The sequence below is a fragment of the Lissotriton helveticus genome, chromosome 4_1 (genome assembly GCF_964261635.1).
Source record: "Lissotriton helveticus chromosome 4_1, aLisHel1.1, whole genome shotgun sequence".
Classification (NCBI taxonomy): Eukaryota; Metazoa; Chordata; class Amphibia; order Caudata; family Salamandridae; genus Lissotriton; species Lissotriton helveticus.
In genome coordinates this window covers 64945723-64971387 of record NC_136063.1, presented here as the reverse complement: position 1 = coordinate 64971387, position 25665 = coordinate 64945723, and the positions used below count along the sequence as shown (strand labels likewise).

The 25665-nt window shown below is 47.6% G+C and overlaps 1 protein-coding gene across 13 annotated transcripts in view; it reads left to right on the top strand.

Moving 5' to 3' along the window:
- PARP10 (poly(ADP-ribose) polymerase family member 10) overlaps positions 1-25665 on the top strand; it is an 803115-nt gene that overhangs the window by 344810 nt on the left and 432640 nt on the right. For all 13 annotated transcript variants that reach the window (XM_078686419.1, XM_078686420.1, XM_078686421.1 and 10 more), the window contains exon 5: positions 12360-13234. In XM_078686419.1, the coding sequence (XP_078542545.1) occupies positions 12360-13234 (875 nt within the window). The remainder of the gene's footprint in view (positions 1-12359; positions 13235-25665) is intronic.

Sequence of the window (25665 nt, the reverse complement as noted above, 5' to 3'; positions counted from 1 at the left end):
GACTTACAACCAATCATCAATAAGGGTTGTTTGGACTGATATATAGTGATCACTAGAATAGTGAACACTGCACATCAGGCCAACTTCTCACAGTCGCATATTCAATTTGCTCAAGTACTTGAAAGTTACTGGGGATAAAAAGCAAAACATTTGAAACAAAAATACAGCTTGAGGTGCCGGGTTTTTAAGAACCCGGTGGTGTCAGGGAATAACACCCGAAGACCTCTGAGTTCTCCCTTGTTCCGGACCACAGAAACACGGAGTCTTCTAGTCGCAGTCAGAGATCAAGTTTTATTGGCAGCTACCAAGTAACATGTGTCCTAGAAGCACGAGCACGCGGATCGTGTGTTCTCAGGAGACTGTTCGTTTTTACAGAACAAGCCTTCTCCTTATATACAGAAATAATAGCTGCAAGCAAGAATTCTTGAGTTTATGATATGGCTGTACACATATTTCTACAATAATACAAAGCGCGAAGTCATGTAGGCAAGCCCATATTTTGGACGTCCCGTTCGTGATAGATTACCCAGCCAGTCCGGAACTCCCATCAGATATCGATGAAACCCCAATAAAGAAGGGCACCTCCTAGTCATAAAACTGGCCATAAACCAGGAACGCGGACAGGTGTGTGTGTGTGTAGAAAACATGATCTGTACGCGGTGAATGGTCTGTGGTATGTTATGCATTGATGCTATCGTATTCGGCCACTGGGCGAGGAGCTGCCCAAACAGGTTTGGCTGGAGGCAAGGGAGTCAGTTGGGACAGGTCAGGGGGGAGTCAGGGAGAGGTGGACGTGTCCTTTTAGATCAAGCTCGACCTTACTCAATTGACTTATCATGAGGGCAAGACACAAGATGGATGCCGTTTACAAAATGGAGTCTGAGGGGTCGGAACGGAAACTACGATTTAGGGGTGTTGGCATTCCTCGATTATGACGCAAATATACAGGGATGATGTCATAATCATTACCGGTCCGTTGACATCAAATTCGTCATGGGATGTTGATATTTTGTGGCACGGGCATTGGATCTCGATACTGGGATGACAGTAGGGTCCAGAATTTCAGAACCACAGACCCTCCTTTTGCCCTCATATAAGGCAATAACTCATGTTAATCTGAGTCCAAATCTGTATTAATGAATTCGTGGAGATGTTGCTGTAGCATCATTCTGTTGCTCAGTTCGTCCCTTGACACAGGCTTCCTTACACATGGGGTAGCACAGAGGCCACATAGTGCAGGAGCGCACTGTACACACAGGCAGGACATAAACAGAAGCACTAAGATCATCCCAACGAAGATCAGTGTTTTCCATCCCCAGGCAGTGATCAGGCCCCAGAACCACCCTAGAAGGGACCAATCTCCTTTTTCCACGTGAAGGGAACCAGATATTTCGTGTAGTTTGGAGATGGCCTGGTACACTGTCGGTGCATTATCAGGGATGAAAATACAGCAACTAGATTGGATCACTCTGCATACACCACCACGATCGGCGAGTATGATATCTAGGGCAACTCGGTTCTGAAGGGTCATAAGTCGATCCGACTGAAGCTCGGTTGTCAAGTTGTCAAGGGCTCCGGCCGTTGTAATCACGGCGGATTCAACTATCCTCGATAACTGGCGAATATTCCTGCTGTTCACCATAGGCCCCCAAAATGGCAGAAAACCCTTTGCGAAGTCTGCAAATTCCTGACCCGCGGTGTCGTCTTTACTCACGACTCCTCTAGCTGTCCTTGTCCGATGGTAATCTGCTCTGGCCGTGTAGGTGGGAGGCAGCAGAAATGAGATAAAACACGTGCCTGAGAAGTCAGGTGGCAACCATGTATAGGCTTGGTCGTGGCAGACGAAATACGTGCCTTTGGCTGCTAAGAATATAGGGGAAGTTCGGGAAGCGAACACATATGTTTCCGTGCATATACTCGTTCCTAATTGTGCTTTGGGATCCCTACCGATACCTTGTAAACATAAGTGACCTCTGTGGGGTACTATCCAAACTGGGCGGGATTTCTTTGCTGTCTGTCCCTTACTCAGGGAAATCCCATTCTTAGTTATGTACCAACGACTGTATGGAGTGAGTTCATCTTTGGGGATCGTTTGATATGTGTCGAACTCCCTACTCATATTTCTTATCCCTGCCACTAGTGCCTTGTTGTTGGAATCGCTTTCAATGGAACGGGTTGGGTATGGTTCTAGGGCGAACAGGAACATGGTCTGAAAAGCCCACAGAGAACCATAATAACTGAATGGCAGGATGAAGTATGGGATACCCTTATCCGTTGTGTGTGGCATTAGTCCACATATCCAACAGTTCGATGTGTTCATTATGGACTGGTGTTGGTGTAGGAGTTGAATAAATGAGTTGTTTACAAATTCGAGTCTTCTGGCAGACTCGTGTTCAGGTAGAGGGTGAAAGTAGTGTGGAGAGATAGTAGGAGGAGGTGGTGGCCGGGTGTCATTTGAAAAAGTAACTTGGAATACGAATAGAGTATAACCAGTCAAAAACATAGTTATGCTACACAACATTAAAATACATGTTATCAAAAACCTTCTTTTGGCCAGTACAGTGCATAGTTGTCTTTCAATGTTCGTGAATCTGGTAGGTCTCTTTACCCTAGGAAACTCCATCCTCTAGTTGCTGCCCGCGGTGGTAGATTGATTCTGCCAGGGAGTGCACTCTGTTCAGTCCGGGGTAACTCCCTTGGACCAACCTGAACCGTTGACCTAAACCGTTGACCTAAACGTCCCCAGCTGCACTCCCCAGACTTCAACCGCGACCCTAGCAGCAGAACCGGATGGCGGTTCGAAAATCAAAAATGAGCAAGTTTCCTGAGAGTGATAGAGCTGAAAAATCAAAAATTGTTCTTGGGGGAAGGGAAATCACATTAATTTGCTTTTTATTAGTCTCTTTGTCTTGACCTTAGATTATATTGTTGTTTCCCAGGTACGGTGTGGTCTTCAAACAATGTCTTAGGTTCTGAAGTGTCCAACTGCATTGATGGTGGCACAAGTCCTTGTAAAATATGATCACTCTCCTTTTCGGTACCAGTTTCTTCGCGTGCATCGCTGAAAGGGATGAAGCGAGGTATGGATTCTGTCTCGGAGTCGGCAATTCCTTCGTTGACCCACCGGTCGTATGGAAGGGGCAGAGGGACCCGTTTGCAGTGGGTCCCGTGTATCCAACTTTTCTTTCCTTCCACCCGAACGGCTGATCTCGTGGAAAGAAGCACAAGGTACGGTCCGGTCCACCTGGGTTGTTCGTTGTTTGTGCGCCGAAAATTCCGCACCAGAACCCAAGTGCCGGGTTCGATGGAGTGACCTGGATCATCAGAGGCTGGCGGGGAGGAACTGTGAACCTGTTGGTGTAAAACACGCAATTTAGTTGTCAATTCGCACAAATAGTCAAGCAGTACGGGGTGTTCTATTTCGCTGAGTTTCTTTGGCCTTGGCACGCCCCAGACGTTGGCTGGGCGGCCAAACACTATTTCATGGGGGCTAAGTCCTAATCTAGAATGGACGGTCATTCTGGTCGACAGGAGTGCTAGAGGCAAGGCGTCAGACCATTTAAGACCTGTGTTCGCTTGGACCTTGGCTAGTTTGAGTTTCAATGTTCCATTGTAGCACTCCACTAATCCAGCTGATTGGGGGTGGTTTGCAGCGTGGAACTTTTGGCGTATGCCTAGACACTCACACACTCTCCTCATCACTCGTCCTACGAATTCACTTCCATTATCACTCCAGATCATTCTAGGCATGCCGAATCTAGGGAAGAATTCTTTGACAAGGGTTTTGGCAGTTGACAAGGCGGTATTGTCCTTAAGGGGGTATGCTTCCACCCACCTTGAAAAAGCGCAAACAAAAACGAGCACATACTTCAGATTGTTGCACCTCTCCATGTGGATGAAATCGAGCTGCAAAACCTCGAACGGATACGTTGGAGGCGCAAAATGACCAGCTGGAGTTGGGGTTCCCTTACCGGGATTATGCTTCAAACACACCATACATTTTCTGACCACGTTCTCTGCATATTTTGGGATATTGCTATTCTGCCATACTGGGGCCAATAGCTTACATATTCCTTTCGAACTGATGTGCGCAAATCCATGAGCCATTGTTACTACTGCAAGTACATAGGCGTTAGGTAATAGCCATCGCTGGTGTTCTGACAATTCGACCCAACAACCATTCGCATCTAACCTACCCTTACGTGCCGCGGCCAGGGCGACTGACGCTGGAATCTGGGGATCACGGTTCGATCTCCGGCGGCAGGTTAGCCCAGCACCATTTGACTCTGGGCAATAGCTCGCTTAATCTTCCCGACGGCCCCCAGTGCCTAGAGACCCTTACGGGTGATTGTGCGCTTTACAAATGTGGATTATTATTCATTCACCTCTTTCTCAGTTGCCTCGGCTTGTATAGATTTCACGCTTTCGATGGTGTCCTCACACATTCCCACATCAGTAATCCATCTAGCGGGACCTACAACATACATCCGACTCATTATGTTCCTTGCAGTCTCTTTCGCAACCTCGTCTGCAAATGCATTCCCGCGGCCAACATCGTCTTGAATCTTTTTGTGTGCACTGCATTTCACAATGGCAACTTGTAGTGGCAAGGTCAGTGACTCGAGGAGCTCATTAACTAGCTGACCATGCTGTATCTTTGCACCATGTGACGTCAGGAATCCACGTTCACGCCACAATCTCTCAAAACTGTGAGCCACACCAAAGGCGTATTGGCTGTCAGTGTACACATTCACTCGCTCTCCTTTCGCCAACACACATGCTCTTGTAAGTGCAATTAGCTCTGCAGCTTGTGCAGAATTGTGGGAAATGCGCGCGGTCTCTATAATGGTGTGTAATGTTGTTACGGCATAGGCTGCAGTCGTATCACCATTTGGCAACTTGAAACATGAACCATCAACCCATAAAGTATCATTGCATTCAGGAAGGGGAGTGTCCTGTAAGTCTACTCTCCCTTTTGTCTCTTCTTCTGTCCTAAAGCAGCAGTCATGTTTATCAATCTCGTCTGTTTCTGTCGGGATGGGTAGTAGCGTAGCGGGGTTGAGTGTATCACACCTCTTTATGTGGATGTGACTTGCTAACAGTGTAAGTTCGTAACTGGATTGTCGAGCGCTAGTAAGATGTGTCCTCGTCCTGTTTAGCAAAATGTCTACTGCATGCGGGACCATAACGATCAGAGTATTATTAATGACTAATCCAGCAGACTGTCGAATGCAGACAGCTGCTGCGGCGGTAGCCCTCAGACAACTTGGTAGGGCTTTAGCCACAGGGTCTAGAGTTGCCGAAAAATACGCGCATGGGCGCTGTTTGTCCCCAAAGTGTTGTGTTAGGACTGATAATGCACAACCTTCCTTCTCATGGACGTAAAATGTAAAAGGCTTACTGTAGTTGGGGTTTCCCAACACAGGAGCCGAACACAATGCATCACGCAACTCGTGGAAACTCGTCTGACAATCTTCAGACCAGGGCATAGGATTGGGCGTGTCTTTACAGAGTAGTGCCAGCAAGGGTTTGGCTAGTAGTGAGAAATTCGGTATCCATTGTCTACAGTACGATGTAATGCCCAAGAAGGCTCAAACCTCTCTCTGTGTCCTTGGGGCACTCAGCTCTGCTATTGCCTGTATTCTTTCTGGTGTCAGTCTCCTTCCCTCCTTCGACAAGATGTGACCTGGGTAGGTAACTTCTTGTCGACAAAATTGTAGTTTGGAGAGAGAGACTTTGTGCTTCATGTCACATAAGTGATGCAATAATGACAGCGTAGCTTGTTTGCAAATTTCTTCAGTGTCTGCAGCGATCAGCAGATCATCTACATACTGAATCAGAGTTGACCCATCTGGTAGAACAATTGTGTCCAGTTGTGTTTTCAGGGCCTGACTGAATATTGATGGGCTTTCGCAGTAGCCTTGAGGAGCGCACTTGAAGCGGAAGCTTCGTCCTCCTAAATTGAATCCAAAAATATCTCTACTCTCCTCAGCAATCGGGATGCTGAAGAAAGCGTTCTTCAGGTCGATCACCGAGAACCAAGCTGCTGAAGCTGGAACCATTGTCAATAAAGCAGTAATGTCGGGGACAACTGGAAACTGTGGGATAACTACCTTGTTCACTTCTCTGAGGTCGATCACGAACCTGTACACAGGCGGTTGTGAAGGATCAGTACGTTTTAAGACGGGCAAAACTGGACTGTTACAAACATTTCCTGTTGTTTCTTCGATGACGTCTTTATCAATCAGGTCATAAACAATCGTCAATAACGCCTTTTCACATTCGCTAGGTATCTTATATTGGGGAATACGTGGCAACCTAACGTTGGCTTTCAATGTTATGACATACGGTGCTATCTCCAAACGACCTACATCATTAGAACCATTAGCCCAGAGTACATCAGGAAGACACGACAATTCAGTTGCAATATTTTCTTTTGACACATACATTGGAGAAATGACTTTCTTACCTAAAGTAAGTTGTACTCCCAAGGGGGAACAGTACAAAGTTGCATACAACCTTTTTAGTAAATCCAAACCTAACAAATTTTCACCACAACCTGTTGTAAGAATGAGGGGTGCTTCTAATTCGCATGGGCCAACAGAAAGGGATATAGGACTAGAGATCGGGTTTCTAACAGGGGCGCCAGAGAAACCTACTGAGACATTCATTTCGCCAGACAAAGGTGCGCCAGGAAGTTTTGAGTGCATAATAGAACTTTTTGTAGCACCAGTATCCAGCAGAAATGGCTCTGTCACTCCTGAGGCAATCACCTCGACATAAGGTCCATTCTGATCTACTGGAACTGAAACGACTCCCTCTCTTTGTCCATGGCTGTCCTAGCAATCATTACCCTCATTTTCGTGTTCGGTGTAATAGTCGTCAGCATAGTACTGAGCTGACCTAGACGATGCATTATTCTGTTGGTCAAAGCTGTTCATGGAATTCTGAGGCGGAAAAGAAGCTGTGTTCTGGGAGAAATTTCCACGGCCCCTACCCTTATGAACACTTTGAACACCTCTACCCCTTATACCTGAAACACTGTTTAAACGTCGCGCAAGAGCCGGACAATTACCTTTAAAATGACCCTCTTCCTTGCAATACGCACATTGATTCGGGCCATACGGAAGACGCTGATGGGAAAACTCGTTTCCTTGCGCGTTTCTCGAATACTGCTGTTGTGGTTGATAATTGGGCTGACTAGCCGTGCGAGGCGGATAGGCCTGCTGGAGAAGAACCTTAGTTTTCAAATCTTTAGTCTTTTGGTCTACCTTATCTAGCTCGTCTTTGCGCCTATTTTCATAGTACTGGGCTGTAGCTAAAATCTGCGCTGACGTAGAGACAGCCCAAGCACTCTCTGAATCTTTTAGTTTAGTACACAGTTCAGGAACCAAATTATGTACGAATTTGTCTACAAACAATCTTTGACCACCCTCGGTAGCCATATCTTGACCACTATGATCGGTGAAAGTCTCCTCAAATCTCGTGAAAAAGTCAGACACATTCTCATCCTTCTTCTGCTTGCACGCAGATAGCTTGTCCCAGTTTACCCGTAACTCAGGCATTAATGTTTTCATGTACGTGATAATTCTACCGGGAAGTTCGGCTATTAACGGCTCAGGTTTAGAACCACCAATTTGTCTAGCATCTATAGCGGTAATATTAGCCCATGAATCACCTAGTTCTTGGTCATGGTCCGTATGACGAATTTTACTCCATAAAGGATGTGGGACAACATTCCCAAACAACACGTCTACATCTGCTAAATTCATTATGCATGAGTTTGCAGTCTGCGATAACTCCTTATAATACCCAGTCGGGTTTTTACAGGGATCAGGTGGTGTCTGCTTGAGCGCTAAAACTTCTGATCTTTTCCAGGGGACATGTACCCATACACGCTGGAAATGTGGCAGAATTGGCGGTACTACATTCGCATCGCCTTCCCTCCAAACCGGAGGAACCTCTCTCATGGGGTACTGTCTCGCTCTTTTCCTACCTGATACGTCGTCTTGGTACAATGATCTAGAGACGTTTCCCTTACTCCTATAAGAGAACAACAACTCTATCGCTTTCTCAACATCTGCACCTGTAATCATACCTTCATGGAACTTACAACGCGTACGCCATAGTTCGTCCATTGTGTATTTGGGATCATTCGTCTCCAAATCTTCGCACAGATATACACACATCTCTTCGAATACGTATCTCTGAGTGGGTGCATTCCATTGACGGAAAACTTCCATAACAGACTGAACTTCATATCTAACAGTATCCGCAATCCATTGGCGTGCTAGTTCATTCAGCACTTTTCTTTCCTCGTAATCAGGCAGTTGACTACGTAACTGTCTATCTTCTGTTTTAGGGGTCGTTTTAGGCGACCCGAAGAAAGGTGAAAGCAGACCAGTGACGGTACCTGTCACTCTTTGTCTAATAGAAGGAGAAGCTTGCGGAGGGGCAAATGCATCAGAAAAGACAGGCTGAGGCGAAGAAGAAATCGAGGCCATAGCAGAGGAAGTTGAAACAGTGGCAGACGTAGTATCATAGGGAACAGTTGGAGCTGTAGGCAAAGTGGTAGAAGTAGATGGAGTATGTAGCAAAGATGGCGGCCCTTGAGAAGGCTGCGCCGGAGAAGTAGAAACCAGCTGAAGAGGAGCTGGCGTTCGTGCAAGAGCTGGGTTACGTGCGCCGGGGCGCGGTATAGTAAAATGCTTTGGTGGTGCGGTAGCGTCTAACGCATACAGTGGAGGTGAGCTCAATAATTGGGACATTAACGGATCTTTCTCGGATCTTTCCTCTTGACCTCGTCCCTCATTTGGTAACATCGGGTAGCATTTATCTACTGCTAGTTTCTTGCTCCTAAGTATTTGTTCGCTTTCTTGCTCTTCCTCGTTATCCCTGTATGCAACGGCAGCTTGCACCATTGACATACCTCTTTTATTCCTTTTTGCTAATTTTATTTCTTTCTGTTTGGCTTCTTTGCGCCATAAGCGAAAAGAGTCAAACATCGCCGGCCGGGCTTTTTTCTTGAACAATTTGACCTCTAGGTTGTCTAAGATTTCTGGGTCAAAACTACCATATTGGGGCCACTTTAAAACACCATCCTTGCGGGTGTATTTTATCCACACTTCATTATATGTGATAGGACCTACGCCATGCTTCACATAGAGCTCATACGTTGGAGTTCCAATCGGAGGAACCGGACAAGAATCCTCTAATCGGGAGTCCTTACTACAACCAAGACAAAACAAGTTTCCAAGTCTGCTAAAGCAAGGCATCTTTGCTCACTCGTTTAGCTTCAAACTTCAAAGGATTATCGATTACGATATTTCTCGTGAAAACACGAGTCCTTCGGCTTTGGGGCTTGCAAGTACCAAATCAAAGCGTATCTCAAGGATACCAAAAACTAAGGATCAAACTAAGGACTGGGAGACGCTCCACTTATACTTAACTGAAGTATTTGAAGATCGATGACGTCGCTAGAAGACTCGTCTATCCTTTCGCTCTACCAAGGATCACTGGGTCCAAAACAAGGCGATAGTCAGGGCAGCAGTCCTTCGTAGCCGTCGGGACGCGGGGAACCTCGCAGCAAAGACCTTCGGAACCACGTCGACATACAGGGGTCGCTGAAGTGGATGGCCGTCCTCTGGAATTTTCACACGAAGCTCCTCACGAACATCTGGCTTGGACCGTCGCCGCTTGATACCGCCCCGAGTTGGGCGCCAACTGAGGTGCCGGGTTTTTAAGAACCCGGTGGTGTCAGGGAATAACACCCGAAGACCTCGGAGTTCTCCCTTGTTCCGGACCACAGAAACACGGAGTCTTCTAGTCGCAGTCAGAGATCAAGTTTTATTGGCAGCTACCAAGTAACATGTGTCCTAGAAGCACGACCACGCGGATCGTGTGTTCTCAGGAGACTGTTCGTTTTTGCAGAACAAGCCTTCTCCTTATATACAGAAATAATAGCTGCAAGCAAGAATTCTTGAGTTTATGATATGGCTGTACACATATTTCTACAATAATACAAAGAGCGAATATTTTGGACGTCCCGTTCGTGATAGATTACCCAGCCAGTCCCGGAACTCCCATCAGATATAGATGAAACCCCAATAAAGAAGGGCACCTCCTAGTCATAAAACTGGCCATAAACAAGGAACGCGGACAGGTGTGTGTGTGTGTGGAAAACATGATCTGTACGCGGTGAATGGTTTGTGGTATGTTGTGCATTGATGCTATCGTATTCGGCCACTGGGCGAGGAGCTGCCCAAACAGGTTTGGCTGGAGGCAAGGGAGTCAGTTGGGACAGGTCAGGGGGGAGTCAGGGAGAGGTGGACGTGTCCTTTTAGATCAAGCTCGACCTTACTCAATTGACTTATCATGAGGGCAAGACACAAGATGGATGCCGTTTACAAAATGGAGTCTGAGGGGTCGGAACGGAAACTACGATTTAGGGGTGTTGGCATTCCTCGATTATGACGCAAATATACAGGGATGATGTCATAATCATTACCGGTCCGTTGACACCAAATTCGTCATGGGATGTTGATATTTTGTGGCACGGGCATTGGATCTCGATACTGGGATGACAGTAGGGTCCAGAATTTCAGAACCACAAGCTGAATGAGGTGATGAACATATTGTAAACACAAACTGGTTTCTTTATATTTGAAGAACGCAGGCAATAACATCACAGGAAACTTTATGCATTTTTTTCCCATTGGGCTAGTATAAACCATTTGGAAACCGCAGAGACAGTTTTAGATTCTGGAAAGACTGCCAACTTCTCAAATCTGTTGCAAGATGCCAGATTTATTATGGCTGCAAAAGGTAGAACCCATCTTTGTGTAGCGCAGTGTCTTTAACCAGCGCTGTGCCCCAATTTACTGTTGTGAACCTTGCACCCTTTGTTCTGACACACATGAGGCAAGAGCATTTCAGAACAGCCAGGAGCGAGGGGAGGCTGCTGCCGATGGACAGCCTGTCATTTGTGGGGCATTGCATTAAGGGTTGATGGCAGCAGAGGCTAAAAAGAGAACCTGCACCTTAGAAAAAGTGCAGGAGCACCCATCCTGACGACCTCTGAGGGACTCACTCTGACCCTAGACCGCTTTGACGAGAAACCTTGGTCTAGAAGATTTCGTAGATGTCCGCTCAGGGACCTTTGCTAGTCACCATTGCCGAGATGAACAGCAGTAACATAGAAAGTATTGTTGATTCTGCTCTGACAAAGGAAATGGCTTGCACTCCCCACGCCCACGAGGTAGAACACATTTTGTGAAGTGGGAGACGAGAACAGGTAAGTACAGGTTTCTGTGGCCACTCTTGATAAAGGCAGCCTACCAAAAACAACCACCCTCTTGTGCACCAGATTGCGAATGACCATCTTTTCAAACTCCGTTCCAAAGAGTACTGGTGGAGACTTGACTCCTATTTCTGCTCCAGCTACGACTGGCCTGACTATTGTATTTCAATTAATATACGTTTCCTTATACTTCTATTTTCTTCGAAAAGACAAGATGGGCAAATGTGAATAAAAACAATATGGAAACCCCCGTTAGCAGATTACATTTGAGGATGGAAAGAATGTGAGACCTGTTGCAGCTCCTACCTGTGAACTTATTGTATCAGAAATAACCTAATTTGTAATCCGTAATCTCGCCATGCAGGAAAACGTACAGGCATGTTGAAGTATGTGCATTGAATATAAGGCTAGTGACTATTTTTGTTTCCATTATCACATTTAATTTGGGACCATGTCAGCTGAATTATATGAGCGAGCTTTCAGCAAAATAGCAAAGTGACATTGTCATGAATTAAAGATATTGGCATCTCTTGGCCAACTATATGTAGAAATGCACAAACTTTGTAAGTATATGACTACCTTTTAAAAATGGGGCAATGTGTGGTATGCAGAACTAATTTTTACACTTTTATGAAAAAAAACTCATTTAAATTTCTTACGTGTTTGAATCTGTGTGTAAAAATACCAAAAGCAGTTGGCGCTCAATTGGATAATGTGTTTTTTTTCTTTGTCTGGCTATCTTCTCCTTCTTTAACTTGCTTCTACATTCTTATTGCCTCCCCACTCACTATCTTCTTTCCTCTTGCTCCACTTCCCTCACTTCTTACTTCCCATATCCCTCACATTATCTTAATATTGTCCCTCCCTTTGCCCATCCCCTTCTGAACGTTTGCGTTTTCTATCTCTTCGCCCTCCCTGCCACCCTTTCCTCACTTGCACGCCTTCCATTTACTTTATTTCTCCTTCTTCCTCTCACCCACCTTCCTTCTCCCTCCATTTGGCCTCTTTCCCAAATCCCTCTTTTGCATCTTCTATTGTTTGTTTTCTGTTTCTTCCTCAGTGGCAGACCGAGTGCTACGAAAGACACATCGACTCCATGAGTGCTTGCTCCAGGTCTCCCCATACTATCCCTTCCTTCACCCAAAGGATGCAGCAGACGATGAGGTTGCTGGAATGGAGCTGGAGCTGGAGATTGAGAGTGAGCCGATGGCAGAACCCACCACGTCTCTCTACATCGATGTTATGGAGCCCTGGAAATTAGACCTTCTGCGACAGAGCCCAGAGCTGGCAGAGGTGAGCACTGCCTTTCCTGAAGTAGTGGTGCAGTTGGACCAGAATGGTGTGCGGCTCTCGGGGCAGGAGGAGGAGCAGTGCCAACAGGTCCAGGGAAGGATCTTGACCGTCCTGAGGGGGGCTGCACAGTCGCACATACCCTATTGCGCTCTGATCCTAGAATTTGTCCAACGCAATGATGTCCGTTCACGATTGGAAGAAATGCTGAGGCGAATAGAGCCTTCAGCTTCCTATGTGGTGGCGGATTGCCTTCTGACCGTCACCGCTTCCTCTGTGCAGGCAGTGCGGAATGCCTCTGCCATTTTGAAGGACTCCCTATGTGAGTTTGCTGTGCCTGTACCTGAAGAGCGCTACCAAGTCCTCCGCTCTGATGAGTGGCGGGAACTGCAAGCCTCCCTCAGCTGCTGCTCTGTAAGGACTATGGGCCTGGACTGTGTGCAGGCGGTCTGCCTTCGAGAATATGAGCAGGAGAACCGCCTAGGACTGCACACCTTAATCCACGAATACCGCCAACAGGACACCATAATTACCATGGAGCCGGCCATGCTGCGTTACCTGCAGCTCTACAACGATGACCTGCTGGCCAGCATGTCTGAGGTGACCATTGAGCCGCTGGAGGGGAAAGACATCACTGGATTCAGGGTAAGACTGCTTTTTGCTACATTCCATCCTCTGCCGACTCCAGCTCTTCTCTCCTCCTATACATCTCTGTACATCTGGACTGATTCTATAGCTGTTTCATATATCAATCAAAGCCCTTGTTGAGCTCAGCCGTATAGCGCTTACCCTATTGGTTCGTCACTGGTACGTAGCCCAGCTTTCACCTAGCTAAAGTGAGAGGCCAAATGTCTGATCAGTTCAGAGCTCAGCTCTCCTAAATCTGACCCATACATACCTTTACTCACACTTGCCCACCTTTACAGGGCTCAGTCCTACAAGTGCTTCATCTATACAGAGTCCTGCACACCTATACCTCACCCAGACATACCTGAGGTCCACCCTGCATCACCTGGTGTGGGCTTGGCACTCCATGGGTTCATCCATAGGGAGCCCTGCTCTTGTCTACCTCACCGATACATACTTCAACTGTCCCCTTCCTCAGCCCTATAGAGATCAGCCCTCCAGTGATTCACCCCTGAGAAACCTCCTGTTCTGTACTTCACACACACACACACACACACACACAGAGCTTACCTAGCCTCTACCTGCTATACAGAACTCCTCCTCTTACCTACACTTGTCCTCTCATTGTAGCGAGGCCCCTTCTCGTCTCACCAGCTTACAGTGCTCTCAGACCATCCTTATTCCACTTGTAGGGCGTTAGGACCAGCCAACTTGGTCCTAACGCTTATAAATTCCTCTGACCTTCCACCTCACTTTTGCTCTCTTTTCAATTTGTCGTCATCTCAGTTATTGCATGCATGACCAACCTCCAAGTCTAACTTCTATCCTGCCCAGTTTGCCTTTGAAGTCCGGTGCTAAAACATGCCCTCATCAGAGCAAGAACACTTTCTGAAAACCGGTGTTGCATCTGTGGCGCAATCCTAGATATGCATATAGACCTGTTCTTCATCGTAGCGCTGTAGCTTAGCAAAGTTGTTTGCCGATATTGCTCTGGTGCTATTGCCTCTAAGAATCAAAACCTTATTCTTCAGATCTCGGATGGGCCCGGCAATGAGACTTGAAAGGGATTAGCCGACCTGGAATTTCTTTACAAAATAACCTTGAGATTCTGGGATAATCTCTGGTCCTCAGAGGCTCAGAAGATAGCAGTTCTCTGCACTACTGAAATAGGACGAAGTGAGCTAAGGTGGGAAGTGCAGGTCAGGAAGAGATTCAGCATCATTTCTGGGGCCTTAAAAATTGAAAAACTTAAGGTGACTGAGGCTAAACTCCTCTCGAAAGCCTGCATAAGGAAGTCTAGTTTGACTGACATGAAGTATGTTGCGGAGAAATCCTGTGCAAGGTATATGTTAGATTCATGAGACAATATAATAGTGTGTTTCCCTACATAGCTGCTTTCCCTTACACCAATTTACGTTCACTTCCCCTAAAATTTTGGGTGGCTTTGAATGTTTGGTATCTGAGGTAGGAGATATTTAAAACGTTCTTGGATATGTAGAGTACTTGTACGTGTTTACTGAAAATTCAAATTATTAATGTGCATTTCTTTATTTATTGGCACGTTCACAGGCGTCATCGTACCATTTTTAAAATGCGTTTTACAAAGTATGGTATAAAACCCCAATAATGTACTTTTATTTTTAGATGTTGCTTTTGCCTTGGCAAGATGAAAAAAAAATATGTATTGGCTAGAAATAAAGGAACCCTGAGGGAAGAAGTGTTTTATTGATGTCTACTCTCCCCTAATCTTTTCAACCTCTATCTGGAACAGTTAGCTGAAATACTGTGTATCGCCAGCATCTTTTTCCACATGTATTTAGATGACACACAGATCTACATTAAAATCTCATCCCTCTAGGAGATCAAAACAATGAACAAAGCTCTAAAGCTAACTGTACAATGGCTTGCTTGCTAGCAACCAACTCTAACTTAATGCGCAAAAAAATTAATTCTCACTTATTTTTCCTCCTAAAAGTTCCACTGACATGCTTGAATGGACCAAATCGATTACTGCGCTGAACTGCACCCTGTCCATAGCTGACTCTGCCAAATCACTAGGAATCACACTGGACAAGAACTTGAATATGCGGGCCCTCATCAACTCACTGGCCAAAAATGCATGGTTTCACCTGAGCTACCTGAGAAAACTATAACCATTCATAGGTACATCGGACCTTAGAATGGCTGTACAGGCTCTAGTTATCCCCAGGATCGAATACGGATGCTCAACCCCATCTGGCCTACCCAAAATCTCAACAGCTCCCCTAAAAGCTTGTCTGAAACTCTGCTGCAAGACTCTTAATAGGTTAAGAAAATTGTGAACAAATCTCACCACACCTGAAGACTAAGCCAGAATTCCACTCAAATTGGCCTATATCGCACACAAAGCGTTACACTTTAAATCTCTGGCGTATCTCGCCCGGAAAATTGTGATTTCCGGAGGAGGCAGGCACTTCCGGCCTACCAGGGATGTGGTGCTGTGGTTCTTCAAGAAAACCTACAACAGAGCTTTCTCTGGGGCCGCACCTAAAATTTGGAACTCTCTGCCACCTACCTTTAGAAGATTACCTTCCTTGTCAAGATTCAAGTAAGGAAGCGAAGACTTTCCAAATGGGCAAATTCCTTACATAAACACTCTGTGATCATACAGCTCAGCGGCCTAGTGATATGCTATTGCTCTTCTTGTTCTCTACCTGTGTATGCCAGTCTTGATTTCATTGATGTAACCTACGCAATTTTTATATCATTGTTGCTATACTTTTTGCATCCTTCACAGTCCACTGCCTCTTTAAGGGGAAAAGGCAGGTGCTGTGCAGTCTTCCTCTGCTCCTGCTAACGTTTGTTTATCTCCCTCAAATGTACTCGTGATCGCCTATTCCTACTCTTGTGTGATAGCCTGTTTGCCCCGGCAAAACGTTCTTATGATAGTCTGCTCTGAATCTTGTAAACAACTTGTTTAGCCTTGTGAAGTGATCTGATACCCTGACTGGTCATGTTCGCGCTCTATAAAACACCAAATAAATATTGTGACCCCGGCTTAGGGCCAAGGGTAGAACAAAAGACTATCAGTATTAGAACAGTTGTTAATTTTAATGTAAATCTTAATCAATATGTATTTATGTATTAAAGCCTTGAGTCTAAACCCTAATATTATTGAACTGAACTGAAAAGGATTCTTCAAGAACCACAGTTCCAAAGAGGCTGTAAGGATTGCCTTCCTGTGCAAGGTGTGTACTTCCCCATATTGATTCCAAGCAGGGGACTGCAAATCCCTTCTGGTAAAGTGCAACTCCTTACTAGTAAAATGCCACCTGACACCCAAAGAACTTTCTAATTTCTTTTAATTTGCAGACTTGTACCTGGCGGCTGGCATCTGAATAATAGATGGGTGTGAATCGCCATAAACGTAATCCTGTCGTCATGGAGAACCTTATTTGTGGGCACTGAAGCCTGCTGTAGACTACACTTTTGTGGCTACCAGGATCGGTCCTAGCTAGCAGTGTGAAAAGGTACTCTTTATTCTGAACACAAAACCGCTCCATAGCACGCAGGTCGATAAAGTAGTAAAATGATCTATCCCTATGTTGAGGCGACTTCATTGGATTTTTAACGTGCACAGGCTATCATTGAGTTTGCAACATACAAACCAGAGTACACCTTGGAGCACCTGTAGAACTATTATGCCGACTGGCTGCTTCAATACACATCTTAAATCCACTTGCTGCAACTCCTTCACCTGGCTGTGAAAGCTCCACTCTATGTCCAAGTTGAACTATGGTACAAAAGGGGGTTGTGATGGACGGAGCATCTGAACCAATCAAACACTCACACCCAGTCAAAAGATCTGGGTTTGATCCATCACCGTTCTTTAGCCCACTTTGCCACCCCAGTTCAGACATAGCTATATGCAAATCAGTCTGACCCTGTGCCTCATGGGAACAGTCCAGCCCGAACTGCCAAGCCATGCCTTCCTGGACCGGAAACAAGCTTCTGAGGACCGGTTTCTGCCATTCCAGCCGTCTTCAGCCCGGCTTGCTTGAATCCAGTGGCAAAGTGAGCAAGGGACTCACGTCTGAGCATACCCTGCCACACTTATCCGGTCCAGGGAAGGCATGGCTTGGCAGTTCGGGCTGGACTGTTCCCATGAGGCACAGGGTCTGAATGATTTGCATATAGCCATGTCTATACTGGGGTGGCAGAGTGGGCTAAAGAACGGTGATGGATTAAACCCAGATCTTTTGACTGGGTGTGAGTGTTTGATTGGTTCGGATGCTCCGTCCATTACCACCCCCTTTTGTACTGCAAGTTGAACTATGGATCTATTCAGTGGCTACCTGCATTGCAAACACAGCTTTTAGTTGCACCTGCCCTCTTTCTCCAGTATAAAGTTCCATATTCATGGCCCCAAATAAACTCACAATTGAAATTGGAGGCAAGATGAAAATAGATATTCCCTCGTGATAAAAAGTACGCCTAGTGGAACATCATGGGACCACAGTAGTCCTCATTCGGGCTACCGCCAGCGCGTTCGACTCAGATTGACCCCTTGGGACCTATAAGGTTGTCCATACAGATGCCATACCGGTACAACAGTCCAGACATTGTGTTTCCATGCCAGCCCGGTGGAAGATTGAAGTCTGGCACTGATCTGTGCCCTCACCAGGCCTATGTCGCCAATGAAATCACAAGAGCGCAACCAGTTACCATTTAGCCATTCACTAATTTGATGCCTCTGCTGCAACACCAGGACTACCAGAGGTTAGGGGTTCCCTTTGAATCTGATTCTACTCAGAATGTACGTAATGTTTCTCACGATGCTGAAGATGACGAGGTAGTGAATATTTTGCTCCATATCCCAAATGACTCTGATGATGGCTGGTATATAGTCTTAGAGAACGACAGTGGAAAACACACCTCTACAATTGACGGAAAGTATTTCTTTTGAAGTAGTGGTGTGAAGGACATTTCTAGCCTTGGTCTTGCAATTGCCCTCTATCAAACCCGAATCAAATTTGCTAAACTGAACTTTTTCCAATCGAGATTCATGTGAACCACTCATGCCATTCAGTGAAGTCCTGATGGCTGCATGGGCTAAGCCATGTTCTGCACTTAAGCTTAGTCAGTCTGTGATTATGCGACATAGACAGTCCCTCGGTGACCCAGATTTCCTTACTAAACATCCTACACCTGAAAGTCTGGTAGTTCAGGCTTTAACAAGAACGGTGAACCAAAATTCTCTTCAAGAGCCCTACACATACAGAGTACACCTAAATTGATGCTTTGGGAAGTCATGTTCTCCTTAGCCAGCTTGGCCCTCGATCTCTCAAAGCACTATGCCTTTCGGGTAGGTACACTCGTGTGTTATGGGACGCGGCCAGCAACATCTTGCGGGCATTCCTGGAAGACCTCAGAACTTCCTCATTGGCACAACAATACAAGAAAGTCAGAATGTGGCTCAGTATGCACTGCTTGCCAACTTGAGCTACAGTCTGCGTAGGTAGAGCCATTGGCATGAGTGTAGTGCTTAGAAAACATGTAGGGTTGCCTAAAAGAAAAGCAATACCAGGTTATAAATTTCTGCAAAGGCCTGGAAGTGATACTTAAATACAACTTAATAGGAAATAGTCTGTACTCATTTTTAAAATGACTTTTCTGTCTTTGTTTACTCCAATTATCGGTCAGGGATCATGAAGGCAGCTCTAGAACACATTTTAAAGTGAATTATATGTTCGAGGCATGTGGGCTGCTAAATTCATATCTTAGCATTAGATCGCCGCCTAGTGTTGGGCTCGGATGATTGCACATTGTTGTCCTGGAAGAGTCTTCGAAGTATCCTGAGATAGGTGGCTCCTCCCCTGGACTACAGTGCGCATGGGCATCGGCTCCATCCCCAGATTGTTTTTTTCGCCATTGGGTTCGGATGTGGTCTCGACGTCTTACTGTCGGAACCAAGAAAAACTAACTTTTAGCGGCCAAAAGGCCTCGATTTTCTTGCGTCGGTATTGTCTGCGCACGGTCTCGAGTCTTCCGTCTCTTGGAGCCGGAATAAGCGGAGTTTTCTTCGCTCTCTGAACTTTGAGGCCTTCTCATCGCGACACGACTGCAAGCCTTTACGAACATGGAGCGGAGCCCGTTTAAGTACTGCCCGCTCTGTGGGTCCAAGTACCCACACATCGATCTACACCCCGTGTGTAACAAGTGCCTTTCGCCGGACCACGACGACGGCAAGTGCAAGGCCTGTGCACAGTTCCGCTCCAAGAAAACTCTCAAGCTTCGCCGCGCGGTGCGCTTGGAAGCTAGGCAAGTGGCCCCGGATCCGGAGAACATCTTCGGCGACCAGGAAGAAGAGGTCCAGGGTCACCATCTACAAATCTCCCCACCAGAGACGGAGGTCGAGGCGGATCCGGGAGACGACGACGGAGTCGCGGGTCAAGACCTCGAATACGTCGAAGAGGTAGGAGACGACGATGAGATTTATGGGGCCGCGGCAGACAGCTCGGGGGACGAGCTCTGCCCCGAAGGTTACGAAGATACCGACCGGGACACGGGATCGCCTGTCGGCCTTACCCAAGACCCGTTGCCGCAAGCCACAGCCCCGCCTTCAGGCCCGGCTACGGACTCACTTGCTGGGCACGCTGTTTCGAAACCGAAACTGAAACCATCGGGATCGTCGACACCTAAAATGGCCGACCCGAAAACGAAACTGAAACCTAAGGACTCGAGTGTCCCTAAGATGGCTGCCGTGCCGGTGAAGACAACGGTGCCCGTCACCCCATCGGCTCCGTCGACCTCCGGTCCGCAGAAGCCGAAGAAGTCTGTCGATTCCGATGCTCCAAAATCAAAACCGACGCCCGAGGAGGGGGCCTCCAAGAAAGATGGTCGGCACGGATCAGCGGCTACGACGCCGTCCAAGCCCGCCAAGGTCGGCTCCAAAGAGGCTACGCACAAGAAGTCTGCGCCCCGGCCTCAAGAATCGGAGGTGCCGAAGACGGGTTCCGCGCCCAAAGCGCACAAGGCCCACAAAGACGTCGGATCCGAGGGACCGATCAAAGCATCCTTGTCGGCGACGAAACCCACTGGAAGTGTACCGTCCCCCATTGCGGAGTCACTGCAGAGAATCAGGGAGAAAGCCTTTGCCCCATCGGCTCCGATACCATCGCCGCAGCCGCAAAAGGACACTCCGGCAAAGCCTTCTGGAAAACTCCTCTTTCTCTTGCCACCTAAGGAGGCGCCGAAAGCGTTTTCAACGAAATCGGCTCCGAAACAGGTTTCTTCGCCGGCTGGCCCTCTTCCACGTCGGGAACTCGAATCGGAAGACGATTCAGAGCATTTCATCGATGCTGCCACAGGCAAGCTGACTCTCTATAAAAGGAAAATCACTTCGGAGCCAGTGGACTCCTACATCATCCCACTGAAGAAAAAGAGGGTGCCCCTTGACGCCTCAGGCCTCACGGAACCAATCCAGCCTCCTCCAAGACGGAGCCCTACTCCCTCCCCTGAGCACTCTGTGGGTGAGGGGTATGATGAGGATGAGCAGTACAATTTCCCTATCAATGAACCTGATGTACAACCGGATTCATACGATGACACTGGTGACCAGAACACCCAAGGTGTGGCCCAAGACCCGCAGCTCTTTAATGCACGTGCATCCCCGACTGAGGACTCAGCAGGCTTTCATGCACTACTTGAAAGGGCGGCAGCCAATCATGATGTGGACATGCATGCCGACCCGGTTGAGGAAGACTTCCTTTTCGACACCTTTGCAATCTCTGAAAGGACAGTAAAAACACTTCCTATGCTAAAAGGTGTCCTCAAACATGCTGGGGACATTTTTAAGGAGCCTACAAGAGCGAGAGTGGTCAACCCTCGCATTGAAAAGAAGTACAGGCCTGCACCTGCGGACCCCGCCTACATCCGGGGACAATTGCCACTGGACTCTCTTGTGGTTGCAAATGCCAGGAAACGTGCCAACTCCCAGACAACGGGTGAAGCTCCTCCCCCGGATAAAGAGTCCAAAGTGCTAGAGGCAGGGGGCAAAAGAGTAGCTGCACAGGCAGCAAACTTTTGGCGCATCGCCAATACACAGGCGCTCCTGGCGCGTTACGATAGGGCGCACTACGACACCCTAGAACAGGTTGTACAGCACCTGCCTCCACAGTTCCAGGAAGCCACACAACTGCTCATTAACGAGGGGAAGCTCATCTCAAACGCAGCCATCAAGTGTGCGCTTGACGCTGCGGATACAGCTGCTAGGGCTGTCAACACTAGTGTTATGCTAAGACGACAGGCGTGGCTACGCATCTCAGGCTTTAAACCGGATATTCAGACAACAATTCTTAATCAGCCGGTCAATCCTGATAGTCTGTTTGGTCCAGATGTTGACACCACCCTAGAGAAAATAAAAAAAGACACGGAAACTGCTAAATCCATGGGGGCCCTGCAGTCACAACAGTTTCGTGGCAGCAATTTTCGTCGCTCAGGCGCACGGGGGGTCACCAGAGGACAAATGGGTCAACAATGCCAGTTCTCGAAAGGTGGGGCACAATCCTCTTTCACAAAACAGAACAAGGGAGGTTACAGAAATAACAGCAACAGAGGTCGCGGCAGAGGAAACAACAACCCCCGCTCCTCTACTCCAAGCAAACAGTGACTCTCTGTCACTGCCCCCCGACCACCTAACACCTGTCGGGGGGAGACTGCAGCAGTTCCTGCCCGTCTGGAAAAACATCACCACAGACAGGTGGGTGCGACAACTAGTCCAGTATGGTTATTGCCTAGAATTAAAGTCCACTCCACCCAACATCCCGCCAAGGCAAAGGCCTATGTCCGCAGAGCACTTGCTCTTATTGCAGCAGGAAGTAGTGGTGATGCTGCAAAAGGGAGCAATCGAGCAAGTGCCGGTGGGAGAGGAAGGCACGGGGGTATACTCCCTGTACTTCCTTATTCCAAAGAAGGACGGATCTCTCAGACCCATTCTAGATCTACGCCCCCTCAACCTCTACATACTATCAGAACATTTCCACATGCTTACGCTGCAACAGATTCTTCCCTTGCTAAACCAAGGGGACTTCTTAGCAACCTTGGATCTCAAGGATGCGTATTTCCATATTCCACTACACCCGTCACACAGGAAATACCTCAGGTTCACTATTCAAGGAAAACACTATCAGTTCAAGGTCCTACCCTTCGGAGTCACAACAGCCCCGAGGGTGTTCACCAAGTGTCTGGCGACAGTAGCGGCGCACCTCAGGAGGCAGAACATCCATGTCTACCCCTACCTAGACGACTGGCTCGTACAAGCCAAGTCAGAGCAGCAGTGCGCCGCGGACATGTAAACTACAATTCACCTTCTTCACGATCTGGGTTTCTCCCTAAACTACCCAAAATCGCATCTTCAGCCGGCACATGTCCGGCAGTTCCTAGGTGCAACGATCAACACCCTGACGGCCATGGCTCAGCCAAACCAAGTCAGGATAGACAGCATTCAGACCCTGATCCAAAGATTCACGCCACAACACTCGCTGCCAGCGAGAGTGTTCATGCAGTTGATAGGCATGATGGCCTCCTGCATCTTCATTGTCCCTCACGCACGTCTACACATGCGCCCGCTCCAGGAGTGCTTAGCGAATCAGTGGACACAGGCTCGTGGCCAATTGACAGACCTAGTGTTGGTTACCAGTCGGGCATACAACTCTCTGCATTGGTGGACTCCACACAACCTTTGCAAGGGCCGACTGTTCCAAGAGCCTGTGCCGCAGATTGTCCTGACAACGGACGCATCTCTCCAGGGATGGGGAGCTCATGTGCTCGACTATACGGTGCAGGGACCATGGACAACGCAACAACAGAAGATGCACATCAACTATCTGGAACTGATGGCAATCTTCATGGCGCTCAAGTCCTTCATTGTACATCTGTGCAACAAGGTCGTGCTAGTCCGGACGGACAACATGACCGCGATGTACTACATCCAAAAGCAGGGAGGCACCCACTCGCCACAGCTGTCTCACCTGGCTCAGAGCATGTGGAAGTGGGCCATTCAGAGGAACATTTTCCTCATGGCAGAACACCTCCCAGGGAAGGACAATCAGATGGCGGATCTGCTCAGCAGGTACAGCCATCAAATGCACGAGTGGGAGTTACACCCATCTGTCCTCCACCCGTACTTCCAGCAGTGGGGTCATCCGGAGATAGACCTGTTTGCCACAAAAGAGAACGCAAAATGCCAACTCTTTGCCGCCAGGTTCCCTCACCCACAGTCGCAAGGGAATGCGATATGGATGAACTGGTCAGGCAAATTTGCGTACGCTTTTCCGCCAGCCCCCCTAATACCGCTGGTCGCAAGAAAGCTAAGGCAACACGAGATGACCCTCATCCTAGTTGCTCCAACGTGGGCGCGCCAGGCTTGGTACACCACGTTCCTCGAACTCTCAGTGGTACCGCATCAAAGACTGCGCCTCATGCCCAGTCTTTTGACGCAGAACCATGGAGAAATTCAGCATCCAGATCCGCAACAGCTCAACCTGGCGATCTGGCGATCTGGCTCCTGAAGTCCTAGAGTTTGGGTACCTTAACCTACCTCCAGAATGCATGAGCATCATCAAGGAGGCGAGGAAACCAACTACTAGAGCATGCTATGCTGCTAAGTGGAAGCGTTTTGTCATCTACTGTACAGCCAATGACATCAACCCACTAGATGCATCTATCCCCAACATCATCTGCTATCTGTTGCATCTCTACAAGTGCAATCTGGCGTACACTTCCATTAGGATACATCTATCCGCCATAGCGGCATATCTTCAGAACAGGCAGCACCTCTCTGTCTTCAGAGTGCCCGCCATTAAAGCCTTCCTTGAAGGTCTGAAAAGAGTCATTCCCCCAAGGACACCACCAGCTCCGGTGTGGAACCTCAACGTCGTTCTCACCAGACTGATGGGACCACCATTTGAGCCACTGCACTCGTGTGAGCTCCAATTCCTTACGTGGAAAGTGGCCTTTCTTATAGCTATTACGTCTCTGAGGCGTGTCAGTGAGCTGCAAGCGCTCACAATACAAGAGGCATTCATTCAAATTCACCCAAATAGGGTAGTGCTACGCACTAACCCTAAATTCCTTCCTAAGGTGGTGTCACAGTTTCATCTAAACCAGACCATTGACTTACCAGCATTCTTTCAAAACCCGCAAACGGTGGCGGAAAGGATGCTCCATACCTTAGATGTACGAAGGGCGTTGATGTACTACATAGACAGGACACAACACTTTCGAAAGACAAAACAACTCTTTGTTGCCTTCCCACCACAACACAAAGGCAACCCAATCTCCAAGGCAGGGATAGCCAGGTGGATTGTTAAGTGCATCCAGATATGTTATCAAAAAGCAAAGCGCACTTTAACAATACCCCCCAGAGCGCACTCCACACGCAAACTGGGGGCATCCATGGCTTTCCTGGGGAACATTCCTTTAGAGGACATTTGCAGAGCAGCCACGTGGGTCACACCACACACCTTCACAAAACACTACTGTGTTGATGTGCATTCCAAACAGCAAGCTGCTGTAGGACAGGCTGTTCTCAAAACACTTTTTCAGGTTTCTGCAGCTGGCACGGGCAACCGCCGCTGATGGAGGGACTGCTATGTATTCTATGCTAAGATATGAATTTAGCAGCCCACATGCCTCGAACTGAATATGCTACTTACCAGTATGCATCTGTTCTTGGCATGTAGGGCTGCTAACATTCATATCGCCCGCCCTCCTCCCCGGTGCCTGTCGCACCTGCAGATATACTATTGTATTTATTCATTAGCATGGACATCCTTTACACTTTTCACTCCATCTTCTGCCACAATGGCGAAAAACAATCTGGGGATGGAGCCGATGCCCATGCGCACTGTAGTCCAGGGGAGGAGCCACCTATCTCAGGATACTTCGAAGACTCTTCCAGGACAACAATGTGCAATCATCCGAGCCCAACACTAGGCGGCGATCTAATGCTAAGATATGAATGTTAGCAGCCCTACATGCCAAGAACAGATGCATACTGGTAAGTAGCATATTCATTACTGTTTAAAGTATGTAATGATAAGGGGAAAAAGTGCCAGCTTTAATTTTTGTACCTGCTGGAACATGAAGTCCTGGTCATGCTGGTGATAAAACGGCCAAGTGGAAGCCCTAACCGCATATCTGGAGGAGATCAACTGGGTTTTCAGGAGATGTACAAGCTTCTCTAATGGACATGACTGTTCACGGGTCTGTTTTTTGGAAAGCAAGCTAATTCACCGCTAGTGATGTAAAGAATGTTGCACCACAGCACTGTCTTTGTGGCTACTGTCCCCAGCCAAGCAGTTTCACCTGCAGTGCAGTCATTTCAAGGGCTATTGCAGGTGACTAACTTATAGGCCACTCCAACCCTCTGCCGAGTGTGTTGCAGCAGCCAAGCCCATTTATTTCAG